The sequence below is a fragment of the Nerophis lumbriciformis genome, linkage group LG18 (genome assembly GCF_033978685.3).
Source record: "Nerophis lumbriciformis linkage group LG18, RoL_Nlum_v2.1, whole genome shotgun sequence".
NCBI classification, from domain to species: Eukaryota; Metazoa; Chordata; class Actinopteri; order Syngnathiformes; family Syngnathidae; genus Nerophis; species Nerophis lumbriciformis.
In genome coordinates, this window is record NC_084565.2 from 15,985,047 (window position 1) to 16,001,810 (window position 16,764).

The following is a 16,764-nucleotide window of genomic DNA, read 5'->3' on the forward strand; positions in this document are numbered from 1 at the left end:
TAAATCCTCCCTTAAAGATTAAGATTAACCTCTGCTGTCTATAACAATAATAATAATAATGACCAAATGTTAGAATGTGTCATGTTTACTCATACTCACATCATGAAGTGGGTAAGCAGCTGTGTACACACCACTACAGAGGAGACTCGTCACACCTAACAGGGGAAAAAAAAAAAAAAAAAAAAGGTTATTTTTGTGTGAAAGCCAAAGAGCATATTAGTAATTGTTTTTTAAATTATTATTTCTTAGCTCCATTGTCAACACTAACGTATTTCCACAATTTTCTTATACAAGTATCAGCTCATTCTGAACATACATATATTAATACATTCCAAAAAAGTTCCACATTTACAGTAACTTCATATTTTCCCTTGAAAATTATGTTGCAGTTTTCTCTGAAAATTAATGCCAAATTTCAACATCATTTTCTGTCCTTAACTGATTCAAACCATTACAACTACAGGTCCATCACTCGACTGGCAAACACAGTAGTCCAGGATATAACTCACCCACTACCATACATCACCCATACATCATCCCACTACCATCAGGGCGCAGGTACAGAATCATCAAATTCCGGAGGGCCCGCCTCAGGAAAAGCCTGATCCCTGCAGCTATAGCCGCCCTTAACAGCAGGCCCGGCCGACCTGTCTGACAAGCCCATGAATGTGTTTGTCATGTATGATGTACTTTTGTTATTTTTGTTTTGTGATGTGTATTGTCTATTGTTTAAATGTACGGCAGTGAAAATGAATTTCCCCACGGGGACCAATAAATCTATCTAATCTAATCTAATCATTGTAAAATGGAACTGGAAATATGCAACAAAATAAACAACCACACTTGCATGACAAAAAGCAGTAGGAAGAAGCAAAGTTAACTTGATCCAACCTATGTCCCATATTTTACAAAATTAAGTGTCTGATATTATACTATTTGTTTTTGAACACAATATGCTTATAATACTGACCCAAGTTTATACATTGTTTAAACTATTTATTTAATCCATTTCATAGTTTATTTCCACATACAGATACACTCTATGATGCTGTGTGTGTATACTTGTATGCTTGAGTTTCAGTTTATTCCTATGATTATAGTTTTCACCTCTTGTTGAAAATAATTGTATACTTTCTTTCTTTTGCTTTGTACATATTTTTTTTACAGTTTGAAAATGTCAGTGTTTCCCACACATTCATTTATTTGTGGCGGCCCGCCACGAAAGAATTACGTCCGCCACAAATGGATTTTTCGGCTTTTGACTCGCTCGACCGCTCATAAAAGCAATCTTGTGAATGTTGCTTGTAGTTACACCTCTGGTGCAGTAGGTGGCGGTAGCCTACTATGCTACGCCAATAGTGCTTAATTCACCTGGTGGGTCAGAAGAAGAAGAAGAAGAGGGACGGACGGAATCAAAATACTCGCCGGCTACTTTTCATAATGATGGCGCTTCCTACGTTTCTACCTCAAACGTCCAAAAGCTGCGAAAGCCTTGATCCAGGATGCCATGGGGGAAAAAAACTTAAATGGTGCCTTTTGGCGATAGTTAGCAGCTTGGTGGCTCATAGCCGGCTAGCTAACGCTTGCTAGCGTGGTAGCATTGCTTCATTTTTACAGGTGTTATAGGTAGATAGTAGTGATGGGTCCGGCAACACCGATGCATCATAGAGCGAAACCCTGTGTCTGTGCGCGTACCGCTTTTAGAAAGTCACGTGACCGATCATGAGCTGTTTTGGTCACGTGACCAATACGCGAACTGTGTCGCACTTACGCCTCCTCTGTGCCCTGTGAGCGGGTCTTTTCTACAGCCGGAGAAATAATAACTAAGAAGAGAAAGTGTCTAAAATTGAATACGTTGGAAAAACTGTTTTTTTTTAAAATAAAAATGTGTAAAAATAAATAAATAATTTCCAGGTCCACAAGCATCCTCATTCACAACACGTTCTCTTAGATTTCCATGTTATGATACATGTTCACATTATTTATTGACTGTATCTAAAAAAGACAAAAAATATATTTTTATTTAAATGAAGTTATGAAATAATCCTAAATGAAATACAATGACTTGGTTTATATTATTGTATATACTAGGTCAGTGGTTCTCAACCTTTTTTCAGCAATGTACCCCCTGTGATTTTCTTTTAAATTCAAGTACCCCCTAATCAGAGCAAAGCATTTTTGGTTGAAAAAAAAAGATAAAGAAGTAAAATACAGCACTATGTCATCAGTTTCTGATTTATTAAATTGTATAACAGTGCAAAATATTGCTCATTTGTCGTGGTCTTTCTTGAACTATTTGGAAAAAAGATATAAAAATAACTAAAAACTTGTTGAAAAATAAACAAGTGATTCAATTATAAATAAAGATTTCTACACATAGAAGTAATCATCAACTTAAAGTGCCCTCTTTGGGGATTGTATTAGAGATCCATCTGGATTCATGAACTTAATTCTAAACATTTCTTCACAAAAAAAAAAAAATCTTTAACATCAATATTTGTGGAACATGTCCACAAAAAATCTAGCTGTCAACACTGAATATTGCATTGTTACATTTCTTTTCAGTTTTTTTTGACAGACATTTTAGTGACAAACCTGAGCTTGTGCTTCACTGAGTTTATGAACTTACATTCATATTTTGTTGAAGTATTATTCAATAAATATATTTATAAAGGATTTTTGAATTGTTGCTATTTTTAGAATATTTTTTAAAAATCTCACGTACCCCTTGGCATTTGAGAACCACTGTACTAGGTCATAAAATCAGTGTCAGTTGAGTCGGTCCATAGGTTGCCTGTAGGGATTTTTAATGTCCAGCAGATGTCAGTATTTAGTGACACAGTATCGACACAGTATCAATACAGTTTGGCAATGTCTCGAAACGCTTCATGACGCCTCATCAACCCATCACTAGTAGATAGGTTATAGCTGCATCGCTCGCGGCTCGTCATATATTTAACGTTAATCCGTGATTTCACCGAGCGTTTCACTGACGGTGAGCAGCCTGACGCTGCTTCATTAACACCGCCGCTGTTTGACTCGTGGCCCGGGGCAGACGCTCGTAGTAACAGTCACGTGTTACAATACCGACGAGCTAACGTGTCCAGGTTATAACCATGTTGTCAATAAACACACATGGACTGAAGCTAAATTGTCGACTGTCCACTGCAGCATGTGAATGCAATGAAAATAATAAAATCTGAGCCAACCAGCTGTTAAAATGTTGTCCAGGTTAATGTTTTGGCCATTAAAGACCATTCATTTCAAGATTTCAACTGTGATTGGGCTTTAAACAGGTGGCTGACCTGTTCAGATGAGTGTAACTGGTACTGGTCAAATAATGTAAAATAGCATTTAATTTTACATGTATGCAATGCCATTTAAATGCAATTATAGATAATAATAATAATAATAAATACTGTGTAGTGTTGTAAATAGTCAACGGGAAGGATTCCATTAAGATATAAGCCATGAGCACTACATAGCCAGAAAAAAACCTAGGCAGGACAAGTACAAATATTGGGGCAAGTAGATTTGAGAAGTCAGGCAAGTAGAAAAAAACCTTAACGTTGAACCCTGCATGTGTTGAGCTGCTGCCGCTTAAGGTTAGACGGCACTGTACATAGAGCGGCTCTGCTCGTTAGTAATAAATTCTAATGTTGGATGTTCACTCCTTCACCCAGATGAGTATAGAAAAATATTTTCAACGGCCGAAAAGGGCTCGACTTGGAGAGGAGGTAGGCCTACAGTTCGGACCACAGGTGCGACCTGTTCAGCAGCAGCAGGAGGAGGAGGAGGAGGAGGAGGTTGACTGACTGTGGCAGGACACCTCTGCCTCTGTTTCACTTCATGTTGCTGGTAAATAATATGGTTGTAGTAGTAGGCTAAAGTTAAATTATTTAGTATTCACTAATTAAAGGGGCAGAGCTTTAAGAGACATTTTAGCTTTTATATTTTATAAGATATATTTTTTGTAAGAACCACAATTAATAAATATATTTCAGTGAATCACTAATTGTTCAAATCTGTATATAAATATGTACATAAAATGTTGTAATTATATTCCAACTCCGCGTTCTTCTTGGTCATCGCCGCATTAATGACATTTTTCCCAAATCTGGCGTCAGCGGATATATCCATATATGGTAGAGATTTACTCCTCTCTGAGCTGCCACCTTACCGTGGTAGAGGAGTTTGCGTGTCCCAATGATCCTAGGAGCTATGTTGTCCGGGGGCTTTATGCCCCCTGGTAGGGTCTCTCAAAACAAACTGGTCCTAGGTGAGAAATCAGACAAAGAGTAGCTCGAAGACCTCCATGAAGAAAAAAAACGAAGGACCCAGATTTCCCTCGCCCGGACGCGGTTCACCGAGGCCCCCCTCTGGAGCCAGGCCCAGAGGTGGGGCACGATGGCGAGCACCTGGTGGCCAGGCCTGCCCCCATGGGGCCCGGCCGGGCACAGCCCGAAGAGGCAACGTGTGTCCCCCCTCCAATGGTCTCACCGCCCATAGCAGGGGCCATAGAGGCCGGGTGCAATGTGAGCTGGGCGGAAGTCGAAAGCAGGGCACTTGGCGGTCCAATCCTCGGCTACAGAAGCTAGCTTTTGGGATGTGGAACGTCACCTCGCTGGTGGGGAAGGAGCCTGAGCTAGTGCGCGAGGCGGAGAAGTTCCGGCTAGATATAGTCGGACTCACTTCGACGCACAGCAATGGCCCTGGAACCAGTTCTCTCGAGAGGGGCTGGGGTGGAAATTCTTGTTTCCCCCCGGCTCAGAGCCTGCACGTTGGAGTTCAACCCAGTGGACGAGAGGGTAGCTTCCCTCCGCCTTCGGTGGGGGGACGGGTCCTGACTGTGGTTTGCGCTTACGCACCAAACGGCAGCTCAGAGTACCCACCCTTTTTGGATTCACTCGAGGGAGTACTTGAGAGTGCACCCCCGGGTGATTCCCTCATTCTACTGGGGGACTTCAACGCTCATGTTGGCAACGACAGTGAAACCTGGAGAGGCGTGATTGGGAAGAATGGCTGCCCGGATCTGAACCCGAGTGGTGTTTTGTAATTGGACTTTTGTGCCCGTCACAGATTGTCCAGAACGAACACCATGTTCAAACATAAGGGTGTCCATATGTGCAGTTGGCACCAGGACACCCTAGGCCGCAGTTCCATGATCGACTTTGTAGTTGTGTCATCGGATTTGCGGCCTCATGTTTTGGACACTCGGGTGAAGAGAGGGGCGGAACTTTCTACCGATCACCACCTGGTGGTGAGTTGGCTGCGATGGTGGGGGAGGATGCCGGACAGAACTGGCAGGCCCAAACGCATTGTGAGGGTTTGCTGGGAACGTCTGGCAGAGTCTCCTGTCAGAGAGAGTTTCAATTCCCACCTCCGGAAGAACTTTGAACATGTCACGAGGGAGGTGCTTGACATTGAGTCCGAGTGGACCATGTTCCGCACCTCTATTGTCGAGGCGGCTGATTGGAGCTGTGGCTGCAAGGTAGTTGGTGCCTGTCGTGGCGGTAATCCTAGAACCCGTTGGTGGACACTGGCGGTGAGGGATGCCGTCAAGCTGAAGAAGGAGTCCTATCGAGTTATTTTGGCACGTAGGACTCTTGAGGCAGTGGACAGGTACCGACAGGCCAAGCGGTGTGCAGCTTCAGCGGTCGCGGAGGCAAAAACTCGGACATGGGAGGAGTTCGGGGAAGCTTTTCCGGATGGTTTTGAAGCGATTCTGGACCACCACCCGCCGCCTCAGGAAGGGGAAGCAGTGCACTATCAAAACACTGTGTATGGTGAGGATGGTGTTCTGCTTTTTCGACTGCGGATGTTGTGGATCGGTGGAAGGAATACTTCGAATACTCCTCAATCCCACCAACACATCTTCCTATGAGGAAGCAGTGCCTGGGGAATCTGTGGTGGGCTCTCCTATTTCTGGGGCTGAGGTTGCTGAGGTAGTTAAAAAGCTCCTCGGTGGCAAGGCCCCAGGGGTAGATGAGATCCGCCCGGAGTTCCTTAAGGCTCTGGATGCTGTGGGGTTGTCTTGGTTGACAAGACTCTGCAGCATCGCGTGGACATCGGGGGCGGTACCTCTGGATTGGCAGACCGGGGTGGTGGTTCCTCTCTTTAAGAAGGGGAACCGGAGGGTGTGTACTAACTATCTAGGGATCACACTTCTTAGCCTTCCCGGTAAGGTCTACTCAGGTGTACTGGAGAGGAGGCTACGCCGGATAGTGGAACCTCGGATTCAGGAGGAACAGTGTGGTTTTCGTCCTGGTCGTGCAACTGTGGACCAGCTCTATACTCTCGGCAGGGTCATTGAGGGTGCATGGGAGTTTACCCAACCAGTCTACATGTGCTTTGTGGACTTGGAGAAGGCATTCGACCGTGTCCCTTGGGAAGACCTGTGGGGAGTGCTTAGAGAGTATGGGGTATCGGACTGTCTGATTGTGGCGGTCCGCTCCATGTATGATCAGTGTCAGAGCTTGGTCCGCATTGCCGGCAGAAAGTCGGACACGTTTCCAGTGAGGGTTGGACTCCGCCAAGGCTGCCCTTTGTCACCGATTCTGTTCATAACTTTTATGGACAGAATTTCTAGGCGCATTGAGGGGATCCGGTTTGGGGGCTGCAGGATTAAGTCTTTGCTCTTTGCAGATGATTTGGTCCTGATGGCTTCATCTGGCCAGGATCTTCAGCTCTCACTGGATCGGTTCGCAGCTGAGTGTGAAGAGACTGGGATGAGAATCAGCACCTCCAAGTCCGAGTCCATGGTTTTCGCCCGGAAAAGGGTGGAGTGCCATCTCCGGGTTGCAGAGGAGAGTCTGCCCCAAGTGGAGGAGTTCAAGTACCTCAGAGTCTTGTTCACGAGTGAGGGAAGAGTGGATCGGGAGATCGACAGGCGGATCGGTGAGGCGTCTTCAGTAATGCGAATGCTGTATCGATCCGTTGTGGTGAAGAAGGAGCTGAGCCGGAAGGCAAAGCTCTCAATTTACCGGTCGATCTACGTTCCCATCCTCACCTATGGTCATGAGCTTTGGGTTATGACCGAAAGGACAAGATCACAGGTACAAGCGGCCGAAATGAGTTTCCTCCGGGTGGCGGGGCTCTCCCTTAGAGATAGGGGGAGAAGCTCTGCCATTCGGGGTGAGCTCAAAGTAAAGCCGCTGCTCCTCCACATCGAGAGGAGCCAGATGAGGTGGTTCGGGCATCTGGTCAGGATGCCACCCAAACGCCTCCCTAGGGAGGTGTTTCGGGCACGTCCGACCGGTAGGAGGCCACAGGGAAGACCCAGGACACGTTTGGAAGACTATGACTCCCGGCTGGCTTGGGAACACCTCGGGTTCCCCTGGGAAGAGCTGGACGAAGTAGCTGGGGAGAGGGAAGTCTGGGCTTCCCTGCTTAGGCTGCTGCCCCCGCAACCCGACCTCAGATAAGCGGAAGAAGATGGATGGATGGATGGTAGAAATTTACCCAAAGTTCTTTGCGTGAGTAAGCCATTATAGTGCGCGCTGTAGTCAATAGGCTCCTTTGGAATTTACACTTGTAAATGTTTCCAACATCTGACGTCAGCGTATATCTCCATATATGGTAGATATTTACCCAAAAATCTTTGTGCGATTCCACCCTTGTAGTCCGATGTCGTACAGCAGTTAAAGTTCCTTATTTTTTCCTATCCTCTTGTTGTGGGGCAGACTGTTGTGTACATGCACATGCATTCTGCTCTGTTGCAATTTCTAATACAAAGTAGCGTATTGCAATATTGGTTTTAGTTTAACAAAAAAATCTACGGTACATTAAAAAGATGTTTGTTATTGCAAGTTTGTCCTTAAATAAGTGAACAAACAAGACAACTTGTCTTTTAGTAGTAGGTAAGCAATCAAAGGCTCCTAATTTAGCTGCTGACATATGCAGTAACAGTGTCATTTTCCATTCTATTATTTTGTCAAAAGATAAGTGGTAGAAAAATGAATTATTAATCTACTTGTTCATTTACTGTTAATATCTGCTTACTTTTAGTACTCTTTAGAGGCGGTATAGTACCGAATATGATTCATTAGTATCCCAGTACTATACTGGTACCGGTATATTGTACAACCCTAGTTCAAACTTACAGTATATCTGTCAGTGGACTCGATATGAAAGCGCTAAAAACTACAACATGGATGACGGGGAGAAGATGCAGTATATACAGTCGTGGTCAAATGTTTACATACATGTACATTTGTAAAGAACAATGTCATGGCTGTCTTGAGTTTTCAATAATTTCTACAACTCTTATTTTTTTTGTGATAGAGTGATTGGAGCACATACTTGTTGGTCACAAAAAACATTCATGAAGTTTGGTTCTTTTATGAATTTGTTATGGGTCTACTGAAAATGTGACCAAATCTGCTGGGTCAAAAGTATACATACAGCAATGCCATACACTTAATACTTATGAGCAACTGTCTGCACAGTTGCTCTTGGAACCTTAAGCTGCTCTGAAATGTTTCCAAGTGACTTTCCTGACTTGTTCAAGTCAATGATTGTTTTTTTTAGATCTGTGCTGAGTTCCTTTAACTTTCTCATTGTCGCGTTTGTAACCAAGTCTAATTGCATTACATGAGCCCTATTTAAATGTGCTTGGATCATCTATCCATCCATTTTCTACCGATTGTCCCTTTTGGGATCACGGGGGGTGCTGGAGCCTATCTCAGCTGCATTCGGGCGGAAGGCGGGGTACACCCTGGACAAGTCGCCACCTCATCACAGGGCCAACACAGATAGACAGACAACATTTACACTCACATTCACACACTAGGGCCAATTTAGTGTTGCCAATCAACCTATCCCCAGGTGCATGTTTTTGGAGGTGGGAGGAAGCCGGAGTACCCGGAGGGAACCCACGCAGTCACGGGAGAACATGCAAACTCCACACAGAAATATCCCGAGTCCGGGATTGAACTCAGGGCTACTCAGGACCTTTGTATTGTGAGGCACATGCACTAACCCCTGTTCCACCCTGCTGCCCGGGTTCAGATCCGTCATTCATAATCATTCACATGAAGTTAAGAGGCCATGCCATGAAGCTAATTCTATTCTATGGGTGAGGTGTTTGTTATGCGGTATTAATTTGTGGCAAATTAAATATAAGCCTGGTTATGTTGTGGCTAATAGAGTATACATATATGTCTTGTGTTTATTTACTGTTTTAGTCATTCCCAGCTGAATATCAGGTCCCACCTGCCTCTCACAGCATCTTCCCTATCTGAATCGCTCCCACTGCCCTCTAGTCCTTCACTCTCACTTTCCTCATCCACAAATCTTTCATCCTCGCTCAAATTAATGGGGAAATTGTCGCTTTCTCGGTCCGAATCGCTCTCGCTGCTGGTGGCCATGATTGTAAACAATGTGCAGATGTGAGGAGCTCCACAACCTGTGACGTCACGCTACTCGTCTGCTACTTCCGGTACAGGCAAGACTTTTTTATCAGCGGACCAAAAGTTGCGAACTTTATCGTCGATGTTCTCTACTAAATCCTTTCAGCAAAAATATGGCAATATCGCGAAATGATCAAGTATGACACATAGAATGGACCTGCTATCCCCGTTTAAATAAGAAAATCGCATTTCAGTAGGCCTTTAAAATGACCAAACGTTGTCTCTTCGGTGCAATATTTATTCAAGAAGCCCACGGTTCATATTACAGGCATTTTTCTGATATCCCTCCCTTTTCCCGATCACTGTTTCACTTCTTGTTTTCTTCTCGAGCATGCGCATTACACACATAACCTCGGAAATGACGCAGCTCCCCTTCCCAAAACTCACAATGAATCATACACAAAGATGAATATGACAAATGAAAAACATTGCATAATGCATTTAACAAAAATAGAATAAGTATTATTCTATTTATGCATAATAATACAACTTTAGATATTACATCCAACTCTAGTTTCAGGGTGCTACACCCTCCCCCACTAAAAAAAGATATGTTCCCATACACCTGTCTGTTTAACTCAAACTTTTTCACAACCCATGAATGACTTACAAACACACAACATAATCACACTCACATCCCATTGACTACACTTTGACGACACAGCATGGCCACAGTATGAATAAACACATATTTGTCACTGCGTTTGGTGTAATGTCCTTATTCACGGTTCGTTGGTAGGCCTCCCAAGTCCATTAAGTCACATATAGCAATCTACTATTTCACCATACTTAATGCGTATTCACATTATACATGCTTTCAGTGTAGTTCAGCAAAGTCCATCAGTTGTCACTCAAACCTGGTGACATTCTTTTTTTTTCCACTCATCACCTTCAGTGTAGTCTCTGACATAGTCTTTTGTAAGGCTTTACACATAAAGACTGATGATAATTTAAGTATTGTGTGAAGTACTCAATCATTACAGAACAGATTTACAAAACATGAACTATGTCACTCTAGAGTCAAACTTTTTTTTTTGGGGTTACTATACCACAAACACATCACCTTTAGACTAATTCATTACTGGGTTGTTCTAATCTAGCATATGAAAGGATATGTCGTGTTCTTGTAGAGCGTCTTATTCTCTCGGCATGTTCACTGCCCTCTGAGGATGTGGAATCTGCTGAAGACAGGACACCATCTTCATCCTGAAGCTCTGGTGCTGAGATGTCAAGGTCCATGTCTTGGTCTTTGCTCCCTTGCATGTCCTTGGTCCCGTCATCTCGTGTTCGCTGTCCTTGCTGAATGGCATCGTCTCCATCTTGTCGCCGACTTCTGTTGTCGAGTTCCTCTGTTTCAGATTCCACTGTGGAGTGGTTCTCTCCCACAGGCTTGAAGACTGGTGCGTGTGGATTTAGGGGAGTGTCCTGAGACTGCCTTGGGATCCACAAGTTATACTCATCCTCACTTGAGCTCTCTGTATTTCACGCACCTTGGTCTTTGTGTTGGGTCTGCTTTTCTTCTCTGGCTTTCCAAAATGTTTGTTGGTTGGGCCATCGATGAGGTGAGGACAGGGTAGCAGAAGATTACGGTGAATAACTCTTTCTCTTCCTTCTCCATCTAGCGGTCGAACCACATAAACTGGACTTTCAGTGCCACTGCGTTCTTTGACAACGTGAACCTTATCCTCCCAGTATGCGCAGATCTTCCCTGGTCCTCCTCTTCGTGATAAGTTCTGGATGAGTACGTGGTCACCAGGTTGAAGAACAGAACTCCACGCTTTCTGGTTGTAGTACTTCCGTCCTCTTTCACCGGATTTTCTCAGGCTTTCCTGGGCGATGTTATAGGCTTCTTGCATTGACGCTTTCCATTTCTCAGCATATGCATAGGTGGATTAATGAACGGGCCTACCGGGCCCAGGCCCAGGGGGCCAGAGGCCCCAAGGGGCCAGGCCAACTTGGCCCCGCGGCCGCGACGCATGCAAAACTACTTTTGCAAAAATAATAATCTTAGGCCCCAAGGGGCCAGGCCAACTTGGCCCCGCGGCCATGATCCATAGAGGGTCATAGGCCCCAAAGGGCCAGGCCAACTTGGCCCCGCGGCTGCGACCCACAGAAGGCCAGAGGCCCCAAGGGGCCAGGTCAACTTGGCCCCGCGGCCACGATCCATAGAGGGTAAGAGGCCCCAACGGGCCAGGTCAACTTGGCCCCGCGGCCGCGACCCACAGAGGGCCTGAGGCCCCAAGGGGTCAGGCCAACTTGGCCCCGCGGCCACGATCCATAGAGGGCCAGAGGCCCCGAGGGGTCATGCCAACTTGGCCCCGATCCATAGAGGGTCAGAGGCCCCAAGGGGCCAGGCCAACTTGGCCCCGCGGCCACGATCCACATAGGGCCAGAGGCTCTCAATCATTATTATCAAAGCTAATTCTCAAATTGGATCATACAACCTCACTCACATATTCTTTATCAATTATTAAAGGTTGTTTCTGAATTTTGATCACAGAACTTAATGCAAATATTCTTGATTGATTGGCAAAGCTCATTCTCAAATTTTGATTACACAACCTTACTCTGACAAATTATCATTATCAAAAAGCTCTATCTCGAATTTGGATCACAGAATCTCACTCAAGTATTCTTAGCTGTGCCCCTCCCCCATCGAGTCTTTCATAAACCGGTCTGTTCTTTTAGAATCTCCTCATTTGGTACTTTGAACTCGTGAGTGACTGCTCAAAATTTGGTTTCCTTTCCCTCAGTTCAGACTCAGAGATAATTTGAAATCATTCCACAAGAAGTTTAACGCGCACACACACACACACACACACTTGAGTTGAGCATTACTTGGAAATTCTTATATTTTCCATTTTGCTGTTATTATCAGCATCTTCCCATTTTGTCCTTTTCTTTCAAAAAAGTTTACAGTCTGACATTTGTCACTGCTGTCAGTTAATAACTTTTTGGTCTTTGACCCATTTTGTCATTTTCTCGATTCGATCGTCACTGACCACTCTCTCCTGTCTGGCAGACATCGTTGCTGCCATCATAGCCAGCAAGCTGCCTGCAGATAGCAACATTTTGGTGTCCTTTGTGAAAATATTTAGAAAGTACACAAAAGTACACAAAGTTGTACAACTATTATCTTTATGATCTTTTTTTTTGTTTGTTTGTTTCTCTGTTACTGTGTGTGGCCAATTAAGCGACTTTTGGCCATACCTGGCTGGTGACATTTAGCGACTTTCTGGTTGTTGTTAAAATTAATAATAGCAACAGTTCTCTTCATCTTAATGCAATTTATTGTGTCTGTCTCTCCACATTTTGCCATTAGGTACTTTGAGCTCTTGTTGGTCAGTCACTCTAAGGTACATTGTTGCTGCCATCATAGCTAGCAAGCTGCCTGCAGATAGCGACATTTTGGTGTCCTTTGAGAAATATTAAGAAAGAAGACAAAAGTACAAGACATTGTACGATTACTATCTTTTTTAAAATTATTTGTTTCACTGTCAGTGTGATTGAGCGACTTTACCGCTAGATTTAGCGTCTTTTGGCCATACCTGGCTAGCGACTGAAAACATCATTTAGCGACTTTTTGGTTGTGAAGATAAGTGGTAAAAGCAGATCTGCCTGTTGGTCTTCCCACATTTTGCCATTTGGTACTTTGCACTCTTGTTGGTCACTCCAAGGCATTTGTCCCTGCCTTCAGCTAGTCACTTGGCTCTTTTGGAATTTATTTCACTGTAATTGGCTCTCTCTTTCTCCTCAGTACAAATCAGTCTGTTCCCTTGCCATTCATCACTGACCACTCCGCTCTCCTGTCTGTCAGACATTGTTGCTGCATGCAGATAGCTTGGGGTCCTTAGTGAAAATATCAGAAGAGAAAAGTACACAATAATCTTAATCATCTTTTTTTATTCACTGTCAGTCCTTCAGTGAGTCCCAGTGTGTTGGCGATTAAGCAACGTTGGCATTCGATTTAGAGACTTTTGGCCATACATGACTGGCGACTCAAAACGTCATCTAGTGACTTTCGCTGTCTGAGTTTAGCATTGATTGGAAATCTGTTATCAGTTCTTATAGAAATCAGCTGATTTCTGCTTTTGACTGTTAATGCTAGATTGCTAGTTTTGAAAATTGCATCACTCACACACACACACACACACACACACACACACACACACACACACACACACACACACACACACACACACACACACACACACACACACACACACACACACACAGTTGGTTAAGCTGTTGTGATAGGCAAAGAGCCAATGTGCACAGAAAGAAGGGAAATATGGATCATAAACGTCTAAGTGGAGGAGCTAGAAAAAAAATTCAGCAAGAAAAGAAAAAAAAGGAATCAGTTTTACTTGAGAGTGTTCCAAATATCTCCAGCTTCTTCAGTACAAAGACATCTGCTGAAAGCAATTCTATAAATGCTACTGCAAATTCAGCTAAGGTTAGCAATGCACCTGAGCTAGCATGTAGCTCCCAAGATCCTGAGACCACTACAAGTGTACGCACTGAACCAAATGCTTCGGATGCTAATGATTCAACCAACTCAGCAGTAGCCAGTTGCTCGGATGAATGTGAGGTCACTGCACCTCTGGACAGCATAGAAAATGAGTTGAATCTTTCTTCAACACCATCTACAGTGACAACTCTACCTAGTGATCCCGCTAAATGGGCTGATACCCTCACTGAGTCAATGAAGGAAGTTCTTATTCAAAGAGGTGCAAAATCATTTCACAACCGTCACAGCCATTATCCAGCTTCTGTGAGGAACAGTGGGCTAGGAGGCAAAACCCGATGCCTAAACAATGAACATTTTACTTCACACCTGCCCAATGGACAACGAGTACAAAGAGAGTGGATGATGTACTCTCCCTCTACTGGTAATGTTTACTGCTTTGCATGCAAACTGTTTTCCCCAAAAACGCATTCTTTTGTGACAGGCTATTGTGATTGGAAACACTCAGAAAGATTTGGTGAACATGAGCGAAGTGCTGAGCACATAACCTGCATGCAAGCAGTCTTGAACCGCGCCACAGGTGCCACAGTTGATGCAGACCTGTTCAAACAGTTTCAGGCAGAGAGCAGCTATTGGAGGCAGGTGTTACAAAGAGTTGTTGCAGTCATTAAATTCCTTGCAGAAAGGGGCCTTGCATTTAGGGGTAAAAATGAATCGTTAGGGTCTCCTCTCAATGGGAACTACCTTGGTATTCTGGAGGTCCTGGCTGAATTTGATCCCTTTCTAAAGGATCACATCAGAAAGTTTGGGCAGATGGGTCGAGGTAATACCTCATATCTGTCCTCCACCATTTGTGAGGAATTCATTGAATTGATGGGTGCAAAAACCAAACAGGCTATAGCAGATGAACGGCAAGCAAGCAAATACTACTCTATCATTGTGGATTCAACCCCAGATTTATCTCATGTGGACCAATTGACATTCATATTCCGTTTTGTTAGCAAAGAGGGCAGTGTTGTTGAACGCTTTGTGGGTTTTGAGCCCATTACTAGCCATACAGGTGAAAGTTTGGCTAACTGTGTCATGTCTGTGTTGGAAAATCTAGGGTTAGAGCTGTCAAATTGCAGGGGGCAGGCTTATGATAATGCCAGCAACATGTCAGGGAGGTATAATGGGTTGCAGGCTCACTTAAAGAAAAGCAACCCATTAATACACTATATTCCATGTGTAGCTCACTCTTTGAATTTGGTGGGAGTCAACAGCATTGACAGATGTGGAAATGAAGTCTCTAAGTATTTTGACTTGATTCAGTCTATTTACAACTTCACAACTGCATCCACACACCGATGGGACAGGGTATTTGGCAATTCCAACATAGATCTCACACTTAAAGCTTTATCCAACACGCGTTGGAGTTGCCGTGCAGAATCTACCAAAGCACTGTGGCAGAACTACAGTAAAATAAGAGCAGCACTACAGGGTATTTCCACTGATGACACAGAGAAACGAGACACACAAACTGAAGCTGACAGTCTAGTGCGGAAGCTGGATTCACTTGAGATGGCCTTCATGGCAGGCTTTTGGGACACTGTTCTGTCCAGATTTCAGGCCACAAGTCTGCAACTTCAAAAAGCAGACATGGACCTTGGTACAGCAGTTAGATTGCTGGAATCTCTGCGCACCTTTGTTCTCTCCCAAAGAGATCTATTTGATCATTTTGAGCAGAAAGCCTTAAACATGTTGGGTGGCACCCCATCTTACAGGGCTGAACGGACGAAGAAACGTAAAAAGTTTGCTGATGAATCAGCATCCCCAGATGTTGTGCTTGAGGGAAGGCACCTGTTTCAAATAGAGACATTTATTGCCTCTATTGATCAACTGAGTTCAAGCCTTAATCACCGTCTGGAGGCCTACAAACATCTGAACAATTTGTTCAGTGTCCTTTTCTCTTTGGATACAGAGTCCAATGCTTCAGTCCTTCACAAGGCCAAGATTCTCACTGAATCATACTCATCTGACCTCAATGAAAGTCTTGGACAGGAGCTTATACAGTTCAAATCATTTATACAGCTCAACAACACTGATGAGGAGAGGACCCCTTCAGGACTGCTCAAAATAATAATACATTTTGGACTACAGCCTACGTTTCCTAATACATACATTGCACTACAGATTTTTCTCACTCTACCGGTCAGTAACTGTGAGGGAGAACGCTCATTCTCTCTTTTGTCAAGAGTCAAAAATGAGCTGCGCACAAGAATGACTCAGAAAAGATTAAATGCGTTATCTCTAATGGCAATTGAGAGTGAGCTGACAAGAGAGTTGGACTTCAATGATGTGGTGGATGATTTTGCGAAATTGAAAGCACGAAAGAAACCCCTTGCTTAAAGGTGTACTGTGTAAGATTTTTAGGTTGTTATTTCCAGAATTCACCCATTCACTAATGTTAGGCTACCTGTTTTCATGAATACTTACCACCACCATAAAATTCTAAGTATCCATTATGACTGGGAGAATTGCACTTTCGCCATTTCTGGGAACTGTCTGTCACCTGGATTCTGAAGATAGGATTGACTTTAGGCAGAAGCTTGGTGCTTTCTCTGGCAAACTGAACCTCAAGCTTCATTCTCTGCAGCTTTGCATTCTTGTTCAGACTTTCATCGACAAGGAACTTTTCAACTTCCCCACTATCGTGAAGGGGCCACCAAAAGATTTCAGTGTGTCCAGCATGTCTAGTCTCTTCTTCTCCTGTCTTTGAGCCATCTCTTGTTCCTCGTCAGCCCAACTCTCGAATTTTGCCTTCATGAGTTTACTCCAGTTGAGTTCAACCTCTCTTTTTGCTTGTGCTGCTGCCTTGAAACCTCTGAAGGTCCTGGCTCTTCTGTA

The 16,764-nt window shown here is 44.0% G+C and overlaps 1 protein-coding gene across 2 annotated transcripts in view; it reads right to left on the bottom strand.

Annotated features, from left to right (window-relative positions):
* LOC133617648 (anoctamin-1-like) overlaps positions 1-16,764 on the bottom strand; it is a 234,925-nt gene that overhangs the window by 98,367 nt on the left and 119,794 nt on the right. For both annotated transcript variants that reach the window (XM_061977756.1, XM_061977757.1), the window contains one exon: positions 100-155. In XM_061977756.1, coding sequence (XP_061833740.1) covers positions 100-155 — 56 coding nt within the window. The remainder of the gene's footprint in view (positions 1-99; positions 156-16,764) is intronic.